Source organism: Diabrotica virgifera, chromosome 7 (genome assembly GCF_917563875.1).
Source record: "Diabrotica virgifera virgifera chromosome 7, PGI_DIABVI_V3a".
In the NCBI taxonomy this organism is placed as follows: domain Eukaryota; kingdom Metazoa; phylum Arthropoda; class Insecta; order Coleoptera; family Chrysomelidae; genus Diabrotica; species Diabrotica virgifera.
The window spans coordinates 227,973,672-227,996,380 of record NC_065449.1 but is presented as its reverse complement, the minus strand read 5'-3'; the positions used below and the strand labels follow the sequence as shown (position 1 = coordinate 227,996,380).

Genomic DNA, 22,709 nt, shown 5'->3' with positions numbered 1-22,709 from the left:
TGAGCTCCTGACCTTAATCCCATGGAAAATATTTGGGAGCTTCTAAAACGACAAATTTCCAATGAAAAGGTCACCAACAAAATTGTTTTTAATAAGAATAAAAATGTATACCATTTTTATTCAGTTGCAATGCGAAGGCAAAACAATCTTACTTTTCAATTAGAATAGGGAGTGCAATCCAGCTCTCTGAATCGCGATTTTCGATTCTTATTGGAATCTCCTCGGAGAGCGCAGGCTTGTTCTCCATGTCCTAACTGACCAGCACAGAGAGCTTTTCCCACACATTGCAACTGAAACAAATAGGGTAGGTGACTGGCGTCATCTGGCAATTGAAAGATGAAGTTTTTCAATCCTAATAGCAACATCAATAATATTGAAAATATTAAAAATATTACTAAAAGATTTTTAAATTGAAAAACTTATTGGTACACTTTCCTGGTGACACCTCCAAGGCTTCTACAATTTGCAAGCCAAATGGATGCTGCAGTGAAGACAAAGGGAAGGAATTCTACACTATGCAATTCACATCCCCCCCCCCCCCGTCTGCAGCTTGGTAAAGTTCCAACGGAAAATGCACCTACTTACTCTACGGAGTAATACGACTATAAAATAAAAATAAAAATGTATACCATTTTTATTCAGTTGCAATGCGAAGGCAAAACAATCTTACTTTTCAATTAGAATACGGAGTGCAATCCAGCTCTCTGAATCGCGATTTTCGATTCTTATTGGAATCTCATCGGAGAGAGCGCAGGCTTGTATCAATACGTTTTTCAATTTAAAAACTTCATCTTAAAATTGTTTTCAATAAAGAACTAATATATCATTGAAACCACAATGACAAATTATAGCAAAGTGAATTTAACTGGATTCAAAGTATGCCAAGACGGGTACTAGCGGTAATCAAAGTTAAAGGGGGCTCAACACCATATTAAAAAAATACAAATAATATGTGATATTTTCAAATGGTTTATTGCTGATTTGATAATAAACAGCAATAAACAATTTGACAATACCCCATATTTATATATTTTTTAATATTTTGTTGAGCCCCCGTTAACTTTGATTACCGCTTTTACCTGTCTTGGCATACTTTGAATCCAGTTAAATTCACTTTGCTATAATTTGTCATTGTACTTTCAATGATATATTAGTTCCTTAATCAAAACAATTTTGTTGGTGACCTTTTGACTGGAAATTTCTCGTTTAAGAAGCTCACAAAAATTTTCCATGGGTTAAGGTCAGGAGCTCAACAAAATATTAAAAAAATATATATGTTACAGTTCAAGTTGATTATCCAGTTGGAGTTGACTTTTACTAGTTCGAGTCGGACTCTAACGGCTGGTTTCAGTAAAAGTTGATTATAAATATAAAATAAAGATTTATATTCAACATTTACTAGTAAAAGTAGACTCCAACTAGTTAAAGTATACTCTTCCCAATGCCATTTAGTAAAAGTTGATTCTGATTCACACAAACAGCCGATTCTAGAAATTAAATGTTACTGAATATGTTCAAATTAGTCTAGGCTGTATCGTCGCCCCCGTTAGGTAAATTACTCCGATTCGAATTTTTTGCACAAACTTACTCAAAAAGAGGTCCTTATAACAAATCTACTGGGTGCCAGGCAGTACCTTGATCGATAAATTGTTTAAACCATTTTTTTAGACAAATTCACAAAAATATTTTTTTCACTTCGAACAATTTTTTTTAGATCATTTGGGTTATTCTGAGCAAAAAAAGGTGTTTTGTGATTTTTCTCTAAAATTGATTGTTGTATTGTAAAGAGTTATACGCGATTTAAAATTTGAAAAATGCGAAAATAGCCATTTTCAAGGCTTAATAACTGGGTTAAAATCCATTATTATGAAAGTCAGAAAGTGACCAAATTAAATTTTATAGCCCCCTCTACAAGATCCAGTAGAAATTTTTGTCACTATTTTATTACTAAGCTTTATCTTTAATTATTAAAAATGAGAGCTAAGTGCGTATTAGGCGGCCGTCAATGGTGAGTGCTAAAGAGATGCACCATTCCGGCCGTCCAATGGTGAATCTCACTCGCACTCACATTGACGGCGGCCTCAATACACCCTTAGCGCTCATTGTTGATAATTAAAAATAATATTCAAAATTTCTTCAGGATCTTATAGAGGTAGCTTTAATCTTTGATTTTTTTTAGTTTCTGACTTTCATAATATATAATATCGTATGGCATTTTTGCCTTTCGGACAGTTCCGGCGCCAATTACACCTTTAACCCTGTTTCAAGTAACTAGTGTCGATGTACACTAGCCCAGGGGGACCGACGGCTTAACGTGCTTTCCGAGACACGGTGAGACGGCTCGTGTCATTATTGGAAATGAAAATGGTTTGTCTTTGGCAGGGCTCGAACTCACGTGCACTGGCGTATGAGGTCAGCGATTATGCCGTTACTCCACGGCCGCTCGCTCGACTTCCACAATAATTATCTTTAACCGAGTTATTAAACCTTGAAAACGATTATTTTGGCGTTTTTTAAATTATAAGTCGCTAATAGGGCCTTTCATCGATTGTCATTTGTTTCGAGCTTCTGTCATGTGTCACATAATATTAATATATCTACGCCATACGTCTTTGGTTTGTATCATTGGTATATAGCAATAACGTATGACGTAGGTATATTAAAATTATGTGACACATGACAGAAGCTCGAAACAAATGACTGTGAATGAAAAGTCCTATAACTCGACAACAGTCAATTTTAGAGAAAAAAAGGCCCAAAGGATCTAAAAAAAATTGTACGAAGTGAAAAAATTATTTTTGCGAATTTGTTTAAAATCATTGTTTATCGCCAAACGTCACTAAAATCATTCATTATTGTACTCATTTGTCCTCATTTTCGGCAGTAAAGTAACACTTTGTTGTATTGAAAGAAGAATGTTACTTTACCTGCCGCGATTATTAATCAAATTAACCGAGATTGAATGTAAGTGGTCAATTGCAGCAATCGATTATTTATTTGAGTGAAATTAAAATTTATTTACTTTAATTATTAAAAATATTGTACAAAATTTATCTTATTATTAATAAAATTTATGTCAAAAAGTAAAATTCTGTAGTGTTTCGCAATTATATTCATACAAAATAAATCAAAACTTTACAGATTTAGTAATTAGGTAGGTATACAATATTGATAACTATCGATTAAACATCAAAACCGGCCATCATGCAAAAGTCATCTGTCATTACTGTCATACGAATGTTTTATTTTGTCTAAAATTAAAAAAAATTCCTCAAAGTTGTAAGTAAGTGTTAATATTTTTTATAATTGACGATACAATTTTGTACGCACCACCTCAATACTCTTTATCGAACGCATCTGTTGCTCGCTTCGCTTCCTCTGCTCGTAATATCAGACTCGTTCGATAAAGAGCCACTTTACGGACTTGGTACATAAATAACTATTAAACAATTTTTCGACCACGGTACTGCCTGGTACCATCTGTCCGACAGCGAGTATAACTCCTCGTTAATTATGTTAATTATACGTTACGTTACGTTAATTATTACAGGTAGAATGACAAATGAGGTGTCAAATGAAAGATTAATATCCAAGGATGGTACTAAAGGTGACAAATTTAATCTAGGCTGTCTGTCCGTCCGTCCGCGAATATAATTCATCCGTCATTATAACAGGTAGATTGACAAATTTTCTTCTTTTTGTATAGACATTACTTTGTCTGTTCTTTCAATGTGCCTCTAGTAAGTTGTCGTTCCATCGTTTTCGTGGTCTTCCCACTGAACGTCTTCCTATTGGGGAACCGTCTCTCGCTGTCCTGACTACCCTATTTGTTGTCATTCGACTTATGTGATCAGTCTATTCTATTCTTCTGTTTATTACCCAGTTATTAATGTTATCCACCTTGCATCTCCGTCGTATATCTGTACTTCTAGCTCTGTTCCATAGAGTCTTACTATCGATTTTTCGAAGGGTTTTCATCTCGACTGTTTCGAGCAATCTTTTTGTCCTCTCTGTGTCGGGTTGTGTTTCTGCCGCGTATGTCATTATTGGTCTGATGACTGATTTGTAAATTTTGCCTTTCATTTCTTTTCCGATATGACAAATGAGGTGTCAAATGAAAGCTTATAATCAAAGGATGGTAATATTCATTTTCTTCTTTCATCCATTAAATCCAATATTTCATCTGTCATCCATCTTTGCTTCCGTGGTCGCTGTTTTGTGAGCACTTCAGTTGCCGTTGCAAAGGCGTGTCTGATTTCCTCCCGAAGGCGAAAGTTAAGGATGTTTAATTATATGAAAGTGTGCTAAAAAACAGTGCGAAAAAGTAAAACCCATTTAAAATACATTGTCACTTCAGGCACACTTTAAACCCTTCATGCACTGCTATCTATATTTATAATTTTCACACAATAAAACCTTTACATCAGCGGTTCTCAATCTTTTTGAGTCATGTACCATCTAAAGTTTCTTTTATTATATTTCTATATTTTTAGATTGTATAATCAAGACTTACTATGTACTACTATTTTAAGTTTTTGTGTGTTTTGTGTACCACCGCAAATAATGATATGTACCACCAGTGGTACATGTACCACAGATTGAGAACCGCTACTTTACATAATATGAGATAGAGTAGATAAAAATTATTTTTGTGAATTTGGTTATCAAAAATTGGTTAAACAATTTTTCGACCGCGGTACCGCGTGACACCCTGAGTATTTGTTATAAGGATTGTTATACGGATGTACATATTTCTTTGAGTAAGTTTGTGCAAAAAATCGAATCAGAATAATTTACCTAACGGAGGCGACGTTACAGACTATACTAATAAGTAGTTGAAACGGTCAAAACAAAGAAACGCACACTGTCGCACACTCATCAAAAATGCACTTGAGATTCTCGTATAATCAACATTTACTGAATCGATCCAGGAAGAGTCAACTCCAACTAGTAAAAGTTGATTTAAATTTTTAAAATCAACTTTTACTGCTCGTTTCAGTTGGAGTTGACTCCAACTAGTTGAGTCAACTGAGAATCAACTTGAACTGTAACATATATAAATATGTAATATTATCAAATGTTTTATTGGTGTTTACCATTAAATATACAGGGTGTAACAAAAATACAGGTCATAAATTTAATCACATATTCTGGGACTAAAAATAGTTCCATTGAACCTAACTTACCTTAGTACAAATATGGACATAAAAAAAGGTACAGCCCTTTGAAGTTACAAAATGAAAATCGATTTTTACCAATATATCGAAAACTATTGGAGATATTTTATTAAAAATGGACATGTGGCATTATTATGGCAGTAGTATCTTAAAAAAAATTATAGTGAAATTTAGACACCCCATAAAAATTTTATGGGGGTTTTGTTCCTTTAAACCCCCCCAAACTTTTGTGTACGTTCCAGTTTAATTATTATTGTAGTACCATTAGTTAAACGCAATGTTTTAAAAACTTTTTTGCCTCTTAGTACTTTTTTGAAAAGTCGAGTTTTTATCGAGATATTTTGAATATTTGTCAATCCACCACATATTTGTATACAGGGTGATTCATTAAGAATGTCCAATCTCAGAGTTGTAGATTTGACCTCAAAATATTAAGATTTAACCCAAATCACTTAAATAAAATATAGCTGGTTACTGAGTTACAGGGTGTATTATTTAAAAATTTATTAATTATTTTTACCCAGTACGTTAAAACTATTTCACGTATCCTTATCATACTTGGCATAAAGTGTAGGTACTGGACACCCTACGAAATTGTGATAAACAAACGTTTCTACATACTACCAGAGGCGTACGACAAGGGATAATGAATGGATGACCCTTCCCAAATTCTACGCCACTGGAGGAATTGCTATTTTTGCGCAATATTTGGATTCTTCAACACTTTCTGTGTAAATAATATACTCTTCATTAGTAACGATAAAGTCATTATTTTTCGAGATATTTGAAGTTGAAAATGAAACGGCACAGCAATTTTGTGTTATGCATTGTGCCCATTCACTTTAACTTCAAATATCTCGAAAACTAATGACTTTATCGTTACGAATAAAGAGTACATCATTTACATAGGAAGTATTGGAGAATCGAAAAATTACGCTAAAATAGTAATTCCGTCAGTGGCGTAGAATGTGGAAAGGGTCAATCATTCAATGTTCCCTGTCGTACGCCTCTGGCAGTAGTCAGAAATGTTTATTTAACATAATGTTGCATTGTGTACAATACCTACAAATAGTTAATATTTCACCCAAATCACTTAAATAAAATGTGGCTCCTTATTGATTTGCAGGATATTTGATTTAACAATTTAAAAATTACCTATTTGTACCCAGTACTTTAAAAGTATTTGACATATCATCATAATACTTGCCAATAAGTGTAGGCACTATGTATCCTGCTAAATAATGTTAAATAAACGTTTCTCGCTACTACCAGAGGCGTACGACAGGGGAAAATGAACGGTTGACCCTTCCCAAAATCTACGCCACTGATGGAATTTCTATTTTAGCATAATTTTTAGATTATCCAATACTTTCTATTTAAATAATATACTCTTCATTCGTAACGATAGCATCCTTAGTTTTCGAGATATTTAAAGTTAAAAATGAACGAGCTCAATACATTAAACCAAAATAGCTATGCCGTTTCATTTTCAACTTCATATATCTCGAAAACTAATGGCTTTATCGCTACTAATGAAGAGTATATTATTTACATAGAAAGTAATGTAGAATCTAAATATTGCACTAAAATAGCAATTCCGCCAGTGGAGTAGAATTTGGGAAGGGTCAACCATTCACTATCCCCTGTCGTACGCCTCTGGTACTAGGCAGAAACGTTTGTTTATCATAATTTCGTATGGTGTCTAGTACCTATATTTTCTGCCAAGTATGATAAGGATACGCGAAATAGTTTTAAAGTAATGGGTGAAAATAGTTATTAAATGTTTAAATAAAACACCCTGTAACTCAGTAACGAGCCACATTTTATTTAAGTGATTTGGGTTAAACCTTAATATTTTGAGGTCTAGAATCTATAACTCGGAGATTGGACATTGTTAATGAATCACCCTGTAGAGTTAAGAACGATTATGGAGACTTGGTAATAATATGAAAATTTATTTATGATTTACATTTTTAGGTATAGTTTGAACCATATTAAAAAAGAAGCCACATCTCGATAAAAGATGCCTTATCGAAAAAATACAAAAGGACAAAAAAGTTTTAAAAACACTGTGTTTAACTAATGGTATCGCAGTAATAGTTTAATTGGAACGTACACAAACATTTGGGGGGTTTAAAGGAACAAAACCCCAGGTAAAAATTTTTTTTATTTCATTAGTAGTTCCAAAATGACACAAAATCTAGGCATCGGATAAAAAAGTTTATTTGAAGAAAGTGTATTTTTTTGTCCTTCTTATTGGCGGTACAGGCTCGTGTTTTTAATATTGTATTTAATTACAGAGTAATTTCCACATATTAATATATTTTTCAAATTGGGCTCTGTACCGCCATTCTTCATTATAGTACGAATACGTGTGCCAAATATCTCGAAAAAATATTCAAAATTACAGCCGCAATCTTGGAACGCGTTTTCGCTACCTGTTGATCGCTACTGTTTCCTCTTAATAAAACATCAATGACATTTGATAGTGAATTTAATTATTATATAAAATAAATAAGATGTTCAAAAATACAATTTGAGTATAAATATTTTAAAAGCAATAATTTATTAACAGTTTTAAAAAGGTTTATACCAGTATAAATACGGCCTCCCCTTTATGATAAATGGACTGTTCCATTTGCTATAAAATTAAAATATTATGTATACCTAGTCGTTCCCTAAACTCGACACAACTGGATAGTGATTGTAGAAGGTAATTTTTTTGTTTTTTGAGAATTTTGCCGAAATTGGCAAAATTACTCTAATTATTTAGTAATAATTATTAACTATTTAGAAATTATTTTTTTGTCGAATTGGCAAAATTATCGACTAAAATCACTAGCCAGTATTGTGTCTGTGTACATCCTTCTAATGGAAAAAAATATTTGAAGATTTTTCTCAAATTATGGATACCAAGAACATTTTCATTTATAACTCTTTTATTTTTAATTTGACAAATAAAAGTTATTCTTCATAAAAAGCTCTTCTTGTTCTAAGATTTATGATGCAACCGCGTCCCAAAAGTAGGGTAACAGTCAAATATTTCGCGAAGTAAACATCGGATGGAAAAACTGAAAAATACGTGTTCAATCATTTTCAAAAATCTATCCAATGACACCAAACACCAACCCCACTACACCCCCTGGAGGTGGGGTGGGGGGTAACTTTAAAATCTTAAATGGAAACCCCTAGTTTTTCTTGCAGATTTGCATTCGTTACGTAAAAGTAAGCAACTTTTATGCAAGACATTTTTTCGAACTGTGGATAGATGGCGCTATTGGGACCGTGCAAGTTCGGCAAAGCGACCTCTATTTCTACGCTCTGTACTTTTATTCGCAGTTTTAATTATATTGGCCAATTATATTAGTCCTGGTTGCTGGATAATTGTAAAGGCCATAGTCCAAAAAAATAATAAGAAGAAAAAATGAGATGAAGGTTATGTTATGCAAACGTAAACAATTGTATGTAGTAAATAAAATTAGTTATTAAAATGCAGTACTGCAAGCAAAATACAATTAATTAAATTTACCATTATATAATAATTGCATATCATATCAATATTGTGGAGCAATATATAATTTTTCTGCTTCAATGACAGAAGGTATGAAATATACGTCAATTTGACAATTTCAATTGACAATATGAATTATTTAAGATAGTTGCAATATTTCTCCGCGACTCGCGCACGGTCGTTCCTCGTTTCCCTTCCAAGTACTTGCACACCGCGAATAATTGGGAAAAACGATTTATCCTGATACCATAGGTAAATTATAGAAACGGTCTAATATCTCGAGAAATACACTTCCAAATAAGAAACCAAAAAACAGGTTTTTAATATTTTTCGAAAACCTATCGATAAACACTAAACATGACCCTCCAACCCACCCCCTGGAGGTGGGGTGGGGGATAACTTTAAAATCTTAAATAGCAACCCCCACTTTTTATTGCAGATTCGAATTCATCCTGAAAAATTAAGCAACATTTATTCGAAACATTTTTTAAAAATGCTGATAGATGGTGCTAATAAATCGTATTTTTCCAATTAAAGCGCCATCTATCAACAATTCTAAAAAATGTTTCGAATAAATGTTGCTTAGTTTTTCATGACAAATCCGAATCTGTAATAAAAAGTGGGGGTTGCTATTTAATATTTTAAAGTTACCCCCCACCCCACCTCTAGGGGGGTGGGTTGGAGGGTCATGTTTAGTGTTATTCGATAGGTTTTCGAAAAGTATTAAAAAAATTTGTTTGGTTTCTCATTTGGAAGTGTATTTCTCGAGATATTAGACCGTTTCTATAATTTACCCATGGTATCAGGATAAATCGTTTTTCCCAATTATAGTGCCATCTATCCACAGTTCGAAAAAATGTCTTGAATAAAAGTTGCTTACTTTTACGTAACGAATCCAAATCTGCAAGAAAATCTAGGGGTTTCCATTTGAGATTTTAAAGTTACCCCCACCCCACCTCCAGGGGGTGTAGTGCAGGTTGGTGTTTGGTGTCATTGGATAGATTTTTGAAAATGATTGAACACGTATTTTTCAAATAAAATAAAAATTTTATTTTTAATTCAGTTGCAATGCGAAGGCAAAACAATCTTACTTTTCAATTAGAATACGGAGCGCAGTCCAGTCCCTTGAATCGCGATTTTCGGCTCTTTTTGGAGCCTCATCGGAAAGAATGTAGGCTTGTTCTCCATGAACTTCATCTTTTATCTTCTTATGTATTTTTCAGTTTTTCGATCCGATGTTCAGTTCGTGAAATATTCGACCTTTCCACTACTTTTGGGACACCTTGTATAAAATTTTATTAATTTTATACGAGGTATATAAAAAATATGAATTTCGATCAAGAGTAAACTACCTTTATAGTTCATAACATTTAAATTAGAATTATATAATTGTACATTAAAACATGATTATTAATTCTAAACTACTTTTCATAATAGAAATTTTCCATATTATGAATTAAAATACGTAAATATACAAAGTTTTCGTTATGACAATGCTCGCATTTTCAGCTTGTTATTATTTTTTTTATGTTAAATAAAAAAAGTAGACAGTGTCCTAATAAAGCCAATTGTCCGAGATGTGTGTAAATGTGCGATATGTGTGCTTAATGTATTGACAAATTTTTGTTTTTAATATGAATAAAAGTTTTTTTTATTAAATTTTGTATTTGTTCTTTAATTCTTAGGTTTAAAATTTATTATCCACCTCAATTTGCGTAAAAAATTAGACTGGCCTTATTAAGCTACCAGTTCCTAATAAGGCCAAATATTCCAGATTTATTCAATGTTAAAATTTTATATTCCTTTATTTATTTAGTAAGTATTTTATCCTGAAATTCGATAGCTAAAATGTTAGGCAATACGTATACAAGAGTTTTCCCCCATATTGTTCCTGAATAAAATATTACAGATATTTAAACCTGAAGGTGGCCTTAATTGGCGACCTTACCTTAACAATAATTGTTAAATTAAAAATGCAATTTCTACAAAAATTGACTTAGCCGGTTTTTCCTGTGTACCCTTCAATTATTAAAGCTAATTGGCTCTCCCCAAAGCCATAAATTCCAAGAAAAGAAGAAGAAAAAAAACCTACGCATTACTACACCCTTCCTCGAGGCACTTACGAGTGGAAAGTTATGTTGCAAAATTTTTCATCAAGTTATCGCGAAAAAGGATAAAATGTTAGATTTTTGCTAACGGCGCAACTGCTCGCGGGTTAAGAGCTTAGGCGCAAATATTTTACCAAGCGAATCGACACTTACTACTCTCCTATTCCTACTTTTTCTTTCTTTACACATTTACGTGTAGTAAAATTCTCACTGATAATATATAAAAGCTTTAAAAGTGTTGGAAAATTCTCGAGAATGAAAAATCAGAGAATATTCTCGATATGGAGAATTTTCTGAGAATGAACCCTATGACGCACTTAGGGATATTGTTGAAGATGAAATAGGGTATTAAAAATCATAAAATTATATACAAAATTATGAGACTAAACAACAGTGTTCTGTATATATAAACAAAATACAAAAACAACAGATAACACAAAATTTATTTGATAAAAAAATGAAAGTTTCTTCTTAACAATAAATAATGCAAATATGTGTGGTGATTTAATCAGAAAAACATGAGGCCTCAGGTTCAGAATCTATTTTTATCATCATCCTAGTCATCTACATTCTGCATTTCAATGTACTGATGAGAAGTTGTGGAATTTTATTTTTCATGAGTCGTCAGCTCAGTCATGGATTGGTCTACATTAAAGGGGCATTTAGATTTTTTTAGATAGATAGATATTTATTCATTTAAATAGGTTACCCTAATATACAATCAATGTAGAGAATAGATATTACAAATAATTTACAAAATCCAATATAACTAAGCAACATCAAATGAAATTGCAACAAACTTTAAATAAATTTTACTTTAAAACTTTAAATTTTAGATGGGCTAGTTATTGAAGCAATCCCATATTGAAGCTAGTTATTGAACCCATGTTGCCTAATATATATATTTGGTATGTTTCTGGCAACCTTACAGCCATATAATGAAAATATTGCCATTTGGCTGAGTCATGTGGCCGAAATCTTACTGATATTTGAACACTATTGCAGTGCCTAATGCCTTGCCGATAAAGTCGAACTGCTGTGGAAAATTTTGCATGTTACTCTATATTTCCTCTTTATTGCCTGTCCTCTGTTGAAATTTAATTTGGTTTTCTCAAAACATACAAAGAAATTTGGTCAAGTGAAATCACAATAAGGTTTATTAATGCAGTACATTTACATTCCGAGTTGTGGAACTTGGCATACTTCTGGAACTATGAGACAAATGGAAGAGTAGTGCACCCTGAATAAAGACATTAAACTAAAACTGTTAGTATATATAAATAACAATAACAATAGCATTATTTCCATAGTTAAATTACTCATTGTTTTGCATTTACTTAGAAAAGCCGTATCCACATTTTCTGTTTTTCATTTTTCTTTTTTATGTATCATCTTAGCACTATTAAGGACGAAGCAACTCTCAAGAGAATATTCTGGCCGAGAATATCCTAGTTCTCGAGAATATTCTCTTGTGAGTATTCTCTTCTTACCTCACTAGTCACTGTCAGGATCTACTACACACACACTACTGTCAGTATCAAATATTTAGTGGCCTTGTCGCCACATTATATTCAACTGAGTGTGTTGTATAACAAAAACTAATAAATATTTTTAAAAAATTTGAAAACAAAAAGTTTCTTTTGAATGAGATATTTGAAATTAAAAATCCCACTCAATTTTCTCTTCTTTTTCACCCCTGTAACTTATCCTCCTCAGTCCCAGGAAATTTTTTGTTTCTTAATTTCAATTTTTCGGTGTGTTCTATGTTACATTAGGCATCAAGAAAAGAAAAAAAATTACAAAAAAATTTTTTTATGGCGGCCATCTTTAAAATCCAATGTCTCCTATGGGCGACATTGGGTTTTAAAGGAATTTGTGTTTTATGCGTAACATAGCCATGATTTTTTATGAATACATTGGAAATAAATACACAACATTGTTTATATCATTTATTAAGTAATAAAATATGATAAAAAATAGCTGATAGATAATTCACTGGTGTCAGTTCATACACAACCTTGATGCTGTTTCGGTTTTCTTGGAGGCAGAGGAACACCTGACATGTAGAACATTGATTCTGGCTGAGTTAACGCACTTGTCATAGTTCATGGTACAGCTTGAAGCAGTTTCTATTTTCTTGGATGCAAAGGAACACCTGGCATGTAGAACACCTGATTCTAGATGAGTTGGCTGAACATCCTGGCATTCGGCATCTATTCTTCTTGGCTGGTGTTGGGATTTCTGGCAAATGCAAAGTGTGCTTTTTACGGAGCAAGTCTGGAGGGTGGGATACCCTGGGTTGCTTCCGATGAGGGGGTAAGGAACACTCATAATCTGGATCACTATCCTCCGAGCTCTCCTGATGACCATGGGCTAGGAAATATGCATACTCTTCTTTAAAACAGAACAGATCCATAATATCTTTTTTGTGGGTTCCTAAAAGTCGCTGATCTCGTCGATATTCGATCCATGATGCTGAAATTGCGAAGTCAAACAAATGCATGATAACTCTGACTGTCCATTTTCTAGTTCGAGCAGAGATCCTGTAATAACTTATCATTCGGTCTAAGAAGTCAATGCCTCCCATATTGGCATTGTAGACCTTAACTGCCAGAGGCCTGTTGACTTCAATGAATCTCTTTTGTATTTTGCACCATCTTCTACATTTATCGACAGGTTGTGAGCCCTCTCTATTTGACATCAAAATTACGGCTCTGTTATCAAACCATTTTACAACAGACACTTGACCGTCTGATCTTACACTCTCATCAATTGCCCCCCTACCTTCTTTTTTCAAATCAGTATCACTTCTTAGCTTGGAGTTTTTGGGTATTCTTACTTGTTTCAAAGTGCCAGTACCTGTAGCTTCTCTTTCTGAATGTAATAAATCTAAAAGGTGTTCAGAATTGAAATATCTATCCATATAAATTGAAACCCCAGGAGGAAACGTAGTCAGAAGCTTCATCACAGCCTTACCACCAACATCTAGAAGTTTGAAACGTTCATCATGAACTATAGGGTCACCTTTTCCCTGGTAAAAGAAAAAATCTAGTGGCAGTCCATCTGGAGCAGCTACAACAAAATTTTTCAAGCCACATGGATTGGGTTTTGTTTTGATTACTTGTCTGGCTGGGCAATGCCCCCAGAAAGGAATCATTTGTTCATCTATAGCCACTACTTGAGGCTTTGGATTCAGCAAACAACCTGTTTTAACTGACCTGATCAGTGGTTCTACTTTCCAAAACTTGTAGGCGTTCTTTTCTTCATCCGTTACGTCACCATCATACACAATTTTCAGATTCTTTCGAATACAAAAATATTTATCCCTTCGCATGAGGTTACTTATACATTCTGCTTTGGTTTTTCTGGCCCAATACATCCTAATCCGTGGATATCCCATAATAGACATCATCAAACTTGCTGAAAAAAACTTTTTTACATCTTCCACATCATTCAAAAGAACTTTCCCAGTTTTTTCCACATACGTTCTGTTTGTTTGTTCTAAAATAACTTTGAAAATACTCTCAGGAATATACTTGCTAACATATGCATGAGGTTGCAGATTTACAGCATTTATTTCTAAAGGAGTATTATCTGGAGCTGGCAAGCATGGTTCAAAATCTGAGTTTTTTTTCCAGAAGTATCTTTCACTGCTACTCACGGCTTGTGCGACTGGAGTATTGTCTTCGCCAGTTGTAATATTAGAAGCCATCATGTCTGAAGTAGTTGAGGTACCATCCGATATCGTTTCTTCGTCTTCTTCCTCTTCTTCGTCTATTTCCCCAATGTCAGTGGTCTCCTGCTGTGGTAGCCACGTTGGATCTGCATCCAAGTCATCATCATCGCTGATGTCCACCTCACTGTTATCTCCATCAAATCGATCGTCAACATATTCTTGAATTCGCTTGGAATCTGTAAATAACATACGCAAATAGTAAAATGCAGATACATATTGCGAGTTTAAAACTACAGTAAAACCTGTCAGTAACGGTCACTAAAAATGACAGAACTATTGGCCGATATAAAAAGGTGGCCGCTAATACCAGGTTTTGTGGTACACAAATTTTGGTTTGGGGTACTTTGAAATTGGCCGGCTAGTACAGGTGGCCGGTTTTGACAGGTTGCCATTAACAAAGGTTTTACTGTATTTAGTTTATTATTTCCAAATAGTTAACTTGGTTTACACGAAATATTCCAGGTTTAGAACAGCATATAAAAATATTTATATCATAAAAAATTAATCGGTCTATTAGTTTTTATTAGTATTCAGTTTAAAATGTTACTAGAATATTACAGATTTGAAGAAAAAATTCTAATTGTATATTTAAATAATCAAATCCAAACGGTAAAAAAATATATCTAAAATCCCAATGTCTCCATCAGACGACATAACCGTTTCCATGGTAACTGCTTGAAAAATATAAATGGAATGATAATTATCTATTTACAGATGAAAAGACCAAGTCTTCAAGATAAGTGTTCAATCATTGAATGAGAATTTTATGCTAAGGAAAAAACAGAAAAAATACTTACAGAAACTTGAACATGGAATTGGCCGTTTGGGACAGTCCGCCATTTTTACTTCTCACTCACAGTTGTCAGATGCGAATGAATGAACTAAAAACTCACTCTAGCAGGTGATGCCACCTTTTGGCTTTCCAGTGTACTACTTTTCAAGGCTGCCTACCTAAACTTTCATCCCAGAAAAAATTTCTAAACAAAGCATGTTTTATGTCGCTTGTAGACGACGCGGGGACTAAGGAGGTTATTAGAATAAACATTATTGAAGTTCTCAGAGACTTTCTACCCTCGGTAGTGATGAATATTTCATTCTGCGTTTAAATATTTCAAAAATACTTATTACTTTTCTCATAATTCGAAAAAAAAAATGAATGCATTTAAATAGCATTGGAGCCAAAAGTTTGCGCCTATCCCCTTAACCCTCCAGTGTCCACACTGTGGTACCCTGTGCCGCATTTTAAAGTTTTAATAAGTTTTACCAATATTCCTTCGTACACACCACGATCTATTTAGATATGTGGGAGTGACTATCTTTAAAATACTACCTGCGGCTATTGCATTTTCTGAAGTGTTTTATCAGTTTGATAAAACTGACATGTACAAAAATATATATTATGGTTCCTTATACGCAGGCTCACTCATTACAATAGTTAGAGGCATTTTTGTAATATATGAGATATAATTATATTATAGTATAGGTCCCCATGCGTGACAAGCTTAATAAGTGGGCATTATCATGTCCCTCACAGAACCTACCATGGTGTAAATACTAAAATTTTCTGAGAAATGTGTTTTTTCTTAATGATACTTTCATCACAAACTAAGTTCTAGACTATTGTATCTCCTAAGTGTAGGAACAATTATTATCTGTTATAAATTAAAATGAAATCTATACAAGTTCTTCTTACAAAGTTTTATTTTGTGTGTTCGGAGGACCACAACGGCTGACTGTCAGCACAAAACGGCTGAGTGGTTGTATTCAGGGCTAATAGGGCTTTTCATTCACAGTCATTTGTTTCGAGCTTCTGTCATGTGTCACATAATATTAATATATCTATGTCATACGTTATTGGTATTGCCAATGATACAAACCAAAGACATATGACGTAGATATATTAATATTATGTGACACATAACAGAAGCTCGAAACAAATGACAATCGATGAAAAGCCCTATATGGAAAGCTTAGTAAGCAGTGATTCTCTCAGCGGCTGGCTTCCAGCAGTGTTGTCTGAACGCTACCGCTGACTCAGCTGTTCAGCCGTTTGTATGTCCGAATGCACCCATTACTTCTCTCACCTGAGTTATCTTCATCTGCTTTAACCAAGTCTTCAAGATCTTGGGATGTACATGGTTGACTCTCTATATATTCTGGACAACCATCTGCAACCTCTTCCTTGATTTTAGCTTTTAGTCCCATATCTACTAAATACAAAGTAAGTATTGCATATTTCAATAAACATCAAGAAAACTAAATTTATGAGGATTTCAAAAACCCAAAATAATGATGAAAGCCTGACGATTAAAGGTAAAACTTTAGAACAAGTTGAAAACTACAAGTATCTTGGCACAATCATTAATCATACAAATGATTACTCCAAAGAAATCAAAGCTCGAATAGAGAAAGCAAGAGCAAACTTCAATAAAATGAGAAAGGTACTTTGTGCAAGAGAACTGAGTTAGGCTGGCAAGGTGTTATATTTTCTCGACTCTGCTTTATGGGATAGAAGCATGGACACTTAACGCGTCAACTACTAAAAAGTTGGAAGCTTCGAACTGTGGGTGTATAGAAGAATCCTGAAAATATCATGGACCGAGCATGTAACGAACCACGAAGTCATGAGAAGAGTTAACAAAACAATAGAAATATTGGAAACCCTAAAGACAGGAAAGCTGCAATACCCAGGGCATGTTATGCGTAATGAGAGATACAATATACTTCAATTAATTATACAAGGGAAAATCCAGAGCAAGAGAAGTATCTGATGGTTGCATAACTTGAGGAATGGTAGGGATGCACATCAACGGAACTATTCAGAGCAGCAGCATCTAAGATCAGAATAGCCATGATGATTGCGAACCCCCGTCACGGAGATGGCACGTAAAGAAGAAGATTGTATATTTAACACTAATGTTTACTACAACTTGGCTTACCTGAGTTATCTTCTAGTTCATTTTTGAAGTTTTCCAGATCTATGGATGTGGATAGCTGGCTCTCTGTATCCTTTTGGATATATTCGACAGGCTCATCCTTAATTTCAACTTTAAATTCCATAGCTTACATATAAACTGAACAAATATATTGAAAATTGGAAATATAAAAACAAACAACACTCTCAAAAAAAATGGCCGACTTTAATTTCTGAATAATTTGTTTGTGTTTGACACAAGAATCTACAGGTCGAGCAAGTCTCGTAAATTTCACGATTGCGAGCCACGCTTCACGCAACCGTGTTTGCGTACTTGTGTTTCGAGTTGCGTGGTCTTGGTCTTGCGGAGTTATATTTACCAAATTTAAATCCGTTCCAACATGCTGTCAAAATTAAATCAATATGTCAATATGGCTACTGGGTGTAAAAGATAAATCTTATTCTATCTGTTCTTAATGAGTTTTAGATAAATTTAGTTGTATTTCTTTGTAATTTTGTGTTGTACAAAGATTAATTTAACATTTTCTCTGGAAGTATTAATTTAGAAAGATAATTATGCTTCATTGGTGTTGTGTTTTGAAGTGTGAAATGCAGAGTAATTGTGATAAAGTTCACTTTTAAACTGAACTAAATAAGGTATCTGAGAGACAACAATGGTTAAATGCAATACAATGTACAGGTTTTACTAGCGAAATGAAAATTTTCCTGTCCTGTCTGCTGTAATCATTTTATATCTGGTAAGTTACAATTACAACAGTAACGATTTTTGAAGATGTTAACATTTTAATCTTATAGGAAAACCAGCCGACTTAATCGATAATAACAATCTCCAGATTGGGTTCCTTCAATAAATATGGGCTATAAACACAATGAAATAAGTTCCCCAAAATCTAAAATGGAGTGGTATCAAAGGAGAATTAAAGGAAAAAATATTCATATTGAAATTATTTATAAGGCACTGGACTGTCTTAAATTCTACAATAATACTAGGTGGGTAAATGATTTTAGACATTTTTCATTAAGAGTAGATTAAGATTAAGTAGATTTTCATTCAGTAGATTTAAGACTTGTTTACACAGGTAGAGTAATGATGCAAGTACTTGATAGAGTAGAGTAACTCTACCTGTAAAAATGCTCAGCACAGTAGAATAGCTGGTAGAGTGTATAGTTGGAGTTAAAGTAGAGTGACTAGCAACCTATGGCAAAGTAACTACTCTATGACCACCACTACTGCCAAAATGTCTACTCGGCTGCACACTCTACCCATGGAACACGCTCAATTATGGCAGAATAGAGTAGGTAGGAGAGTACATGGGGGCGCTGTCATTCTGGCTGGAATTGTGTTTTGTGTAAATAGTGAAAATGAAGTTCACCGAAGATGAAACTTTAAAACTTGTAGAGCTATAATACGGCGAATACCAGTGTTTATGGAATTTAGGTAGTGTATACTACAGAAATAAAAGTTTGCAGCAAGCTGCGGAGGATGAAATCGTCGAAAGAATGGCAAAGGGGGCTTTGGAGTAAACGAGCTTAAGCAAAAAATTAAGAATTTAAGGTGCACTTATAATCAAGAGTGTTTAAAAATACAAAAATCGGTTTCACTATACTAGCATCAGTAATATACTTGTACTCTCCTCATGTGAATGGTATCAAGCCATTTTTGGTAGAGTACTACCGCTACTCTACTCTCCTCAAAACAGTGGAAAATGAGGTAGCTAGTAGAGTAGTAGTAGAGTAAAATATACTGGTTTAGCAAATTACAATGTTTTAAGGTAATACAGTAGCGATAAACAGGTAGCCAAAACGTGTTCCAAGATTGTCACTGTAATTTTGAATATTTTTTCGAGGCATTTGGCACACGTATTCGTAAAATAATAAAGAATGGTGGTACAGAGCCCAATTTGAAAAATATATTAATATGTGGAAATTACTCTGTAATTATACAATATTTAAAAAACGAGCCTGTACCGCCATTAAGAAGAACAAAAAAATACACTTTCTTCAAATAAACTTTTTTTTCCGATGCCTAGATTTTGTGTAATTTTGGAACTACTAATGAAATAAAAAATTTTAGTAGTTCCAAAATAACACAAAATCGGATAAAAAAGTTGTATTTGAAGAAAGTGTATTTTTTTGTTCTTCTTAATGGCGGTACAAGCTCGTTTTTTTTATATGGTATTTAATTACAGAGTAATTTCCACATAATAATATATTTTTCAAATTGGGCTCTGTACCGCCATTCTTTATTATATTACGAATATGTGTGCCAAATATCTTGAAAAATATTCAAAATTACAGCCGCAATCTTGGAACACATTTTCGCTACCTGTTGATCGCTACTGTTTCCTCTTAAGATAGTTTTAATAGTTATTTATGATATAAGTATTAAAAGTACAATTTTAAGACGCGCATGTGAAAGTTAACTTGAAAAAATAATTTTATTAATGTTTTGACTTCCACATCAGATGTCATTGTCAAAATACAAAATATTTATTATTATTAGGTTTGTTCTAGCAAACAGTCAAACTAGTCAAAAACCATCAGCAAACAGTTGGTCAGTAAAAGAACATAATACAGTCACCAGTGCGATCCCCTCTACTCGCGCTGGTCCACTATTCGCTGATGGTTTCAAACTGATGCTAGAACAAACCTATTATTATTATGCATATCATTATCTGTAAATAATATTTCTTCTGATTGTTAATTGTAAAGGATAGAAAAATTACCATTTATTTCATTTTTTTTAGAATCAGCTGAGAGAAGTGGTCTACAAAAAACCAGGAAGGAAACGGAATATGTGGCTACGAAAGGCAAAAGAAAGGTTTACAAAGCAAATGTGACACATTTTTTTGAAATATTTAGGAATATCAGTAAATTGCATTAAAAAAATGTATGAAAAGATTTTGTTCAATAAAAATGTTTATATTTATCAAGGATGTATTATTTGGTATAGCCACATATCGTCAGTGATGTAATAATACATCCTATTTGTTTTTTCATGAGTTTTGTAAGAGAGATTAAAAAATTGTCTTAGGGTCACCTCCTGTTTTCATATGATATTTTTTGACTTGTTTTGTAGTAAATTAAACTATCTATGAACTACAAAACAAGTCAAAACTTACATATGAACACAGGAGGTGACCTTAAAACATGTTTTTCCATCTCTCATACAAAACTCATGAAAAAACAGATAGGAGGTATTCTCACATCAGCAAGGATGTACAGTGATAAGTGCCCTAATAACCGGCAAAATATGGGCAACATATTTAGTTGTGAGATAAAAAGAAATGAAACTAGTCGAGCTGGGAAATTTAGCGAAATTAACCTTTAAATTTACGTTATATTGATCCCACCTTTACACATATCGGAGGAGTATGTCAACTAAAACTGTCACGGTGACAGTGGTAGTTTCCAAACTCGTCTGATACATCTGAAGGTGGTACACAATCAATACAATCTAAATGTATAAGTTAATATCGCTAAATTTCCCAGCTCAACTAGTTTCATGTCTTTTTATCTCACTACTTAATACATCTTTTGTGCTATTTTGCCGGTTATTAGAGCGCTCATCACTGTATTTCTGGTATATCCAGGGAATGTCTACAAAATATATTTTGAATGTCCAGAGAACATTCGTGGACATTCATGGAATGTTCCAATAAGACATTCAGGTAATGTTTAAAATGCTGACACAGGATTTTCCTGGGATGTTCAGGGAACATGTTTTCGGGGATATTCCAGGAATTTTTCAATGTCTGTGTACCTTCTATGGAATATTTTGGTGTTATTACCGCCGCACTCCACTTGCGATTTGTAATCAGGAAGATTGAACACATTGTTTCAAATACAAGTCAATCCATTTGTGACTAAATAATCATGGATTGACTTCTATTTGAAAGAATGTGTTCAATCTTCACAACTACAAATCGCAAGTGGAGTCCGGCGCTTAGGGCTACTTCCTCTTCGGTATTATGTATTATACTACAGAAATCAGGAACTTTCCTTCTAAATATATGTATGCATCTTGGCCATCAAACATATTCTTCCAAACATTTTTTTAAGGGGTTACATAGGTCTTGTGGGTAAAAAAAGTGACTTTTTAAAAAAATTATATCTCGAAAACTAAAATTTATTTTTATTTATAATTGGAACATGTAAAAGTATAGTACTTAAGGTAGTCTCAAAAAAAGTTTCAGCCAAAAATATTCATTTTTGTAGAGTTTAAGTTTTTTTTGCGTTGGCAGCATAACTAAGTCCAGTCTCATCTGAAATCAAAAAGTTTCTTGTAGTTTATACCTCTGGCTAGAATATGAACGAAGGAATTAAAAAAAATTAAATTTGAAGATTTTACATAAGTTTAAACACATTTTTGACCCCAATTTTTCTCATTTTTAAAGTAGTTTTTTTTATAAAACAAAAATGACCTCATCTAATAAAAAATCCTTTGTTCATTCACTAGCCAGAGGTATAAACTACAAGAAACTTTGATTTCAGATGAGACTGGACTTGTTATGCTGCTCACCGCAAAAAAGGGCTGCTGTCGAAAAATTGCAGTCAACTCTACAAAAGTGAATATTTTTGGCTGAAATTTTTTTGAGAGTACTATACTTTTACATGTTTCAATTATAAATAAAAATAATTTTTAGTTTCCAAGATATAATTTTTTTAAAAAGTCACTTTTTTTACCTGCAAGACAACATAACAAATTGTTGATTTCAAATTGTAACAGTTGTTTTGCAAAGTATGCTGCCCTCTTGTATTTTCTGTGTTATCTTCAAAAAACACAAACCAAAAAAAAATAAAACAAAAGTTTAACCACCTTCACACCACAGAATCAAGCAATCAAATCAAGTTAGCAAGTTACACAAATTTTCAAACACCTCACCTGACACAGCGTCTCAAGTACGATTGCGCGAATTGGTAAATATAACTCCGCACGACCACGCAACTCGAAACACAAGTACGCAAACACGGTTGCATGAAGCGTGGCTCGCAATCGTAAAATTTACGAGACTTGCTCGACCTGTAGATTCTTGTCTCTTCTATGGGTCAAACACACAACGATCTACAGACCGAGCGAGTCTCGTAAATTTCACGGCTTCGAGCCACGCTTCACGCAACCGTATTTGCGTACTTGTGTTTCGAGTTGCGTGGTCGTGCGGAGTTATAATTTACCAAATTTAAATATAATCGTTTCTACTGATTCATAATATACTATTAAAGTTTTTAATATTGCTAATAT

General features: G+C 33.4%; 2 protein-coding genes across 3 annotated transcripts in view; both read right to left on the bottom strand.

Annotated features, from left to right (window-relative positions):
• LOC114344460 (DNA polymerase eta) overlaps positions 1-22,709 on the bottom strand; it is a 380,902-nt gene that overhangs the window by 346,962 nt on the left and 11,231 nt on the right. The window lies entirely within an intron of this gene.
• On the bottom strand, positions 11,305-17,493 carry LOC126887652 (piggyBac transposable element-derived protein 3-like). 2 transcript variants are annotated; one of them, XM_050655272.1, is made up of 2 exons: positions 17,472-17,493; positions 11,305-16,739 (listed from the first exon to the last, which is right to left on the bottom strand). In XM_050655272.1, the coding sequence occupies exon 2, from the start codon at positions 14,719-14,721 to the stop codon at positions 12,895-12,897; it is 1,827 nt and encodes a 608-aa protein (XP_050511229.1). In that variant the 5' UTR covers positions 14,722-16,739; positions 17,472-17,493; the 3' UTR covers positions 11,305-12,894. The 2 variants fall into 2 exon arrangements, with proteins under 2 accessions (XP_050511229.1, XP_050511228.1); XM_050655271.1 differs by having other exon boundaries at positions 11,305-16,742; positions 17,472-17,490.